Consider the following 259-nt stretch of genomic DNA (forward strand, 5'->3'; position numbering starts at 1 on the left):
TGCTGGGGGGTCCTGGTGTGCAGCGTGGGGCAGGATCTGGCCGCGGTACCTGCAGCAGGAGCCTCTCGTTGCCCACGACAGCAGCTTTGCTCCAGTCGATGGCTTCGGCGAAGGGTAGCTCCCAGCCATCACTCAGCAGCACAGGGATGCAGGCAGCCTGTGGTGAGACCCCACACGGGCTGGGACAGAGCCCCCAGACCCCAGAGTGGGGGTCCCCCCATCCCCCTGCCCACCCTGTACCTGCAGGGCCTCCAGAAAG

The 259-nt window shown here is 67.2% G+C and overlaps 1 protein-coding gene across 1 annotated transcript in view; it reads right to left on the reverse strand.

Moving 5' to 3' along the window:
• LOC103776094 (exostosin-like 1) overlaps positions 1 to 255 on the reverse strand; it is a gene marked incomplete at its 5' end in the record, with an annotated part of 2,886 nt that extends 2,631 nt beyond the window's left edge. The window contains 2 exons of the mRNA XM_008943589.1: positions 50 to 157; positions 241 to 255. Of these exons, the coding sequence (XP_008941837.1) occupies positions 50 to 157; positions 241 to 255 (123 nt within the window). The remainder of the gene's footprint in view (positions 1 to 49; positions 158 to 240) is intronic.
• Between the last annotated feature and the right edge of the window lie 4 nt (positions 256 to 259).

The sequence above is a fragment of the Merops nubicus genome, unplaced genomic scaffold (genome assembly GCF_000691845.1).
Source record: "Merops nubicus isolate BGI_N331 unplaced genomic scaffold, ASM69184v1 scaffold29817, whole genome shotgun sequence".
Lineage (NCBI taxonomy): Eukaryota > Metazoa > Chordata > Aves > Coraciiformes > Meropidae > Merops > Merops nubicus.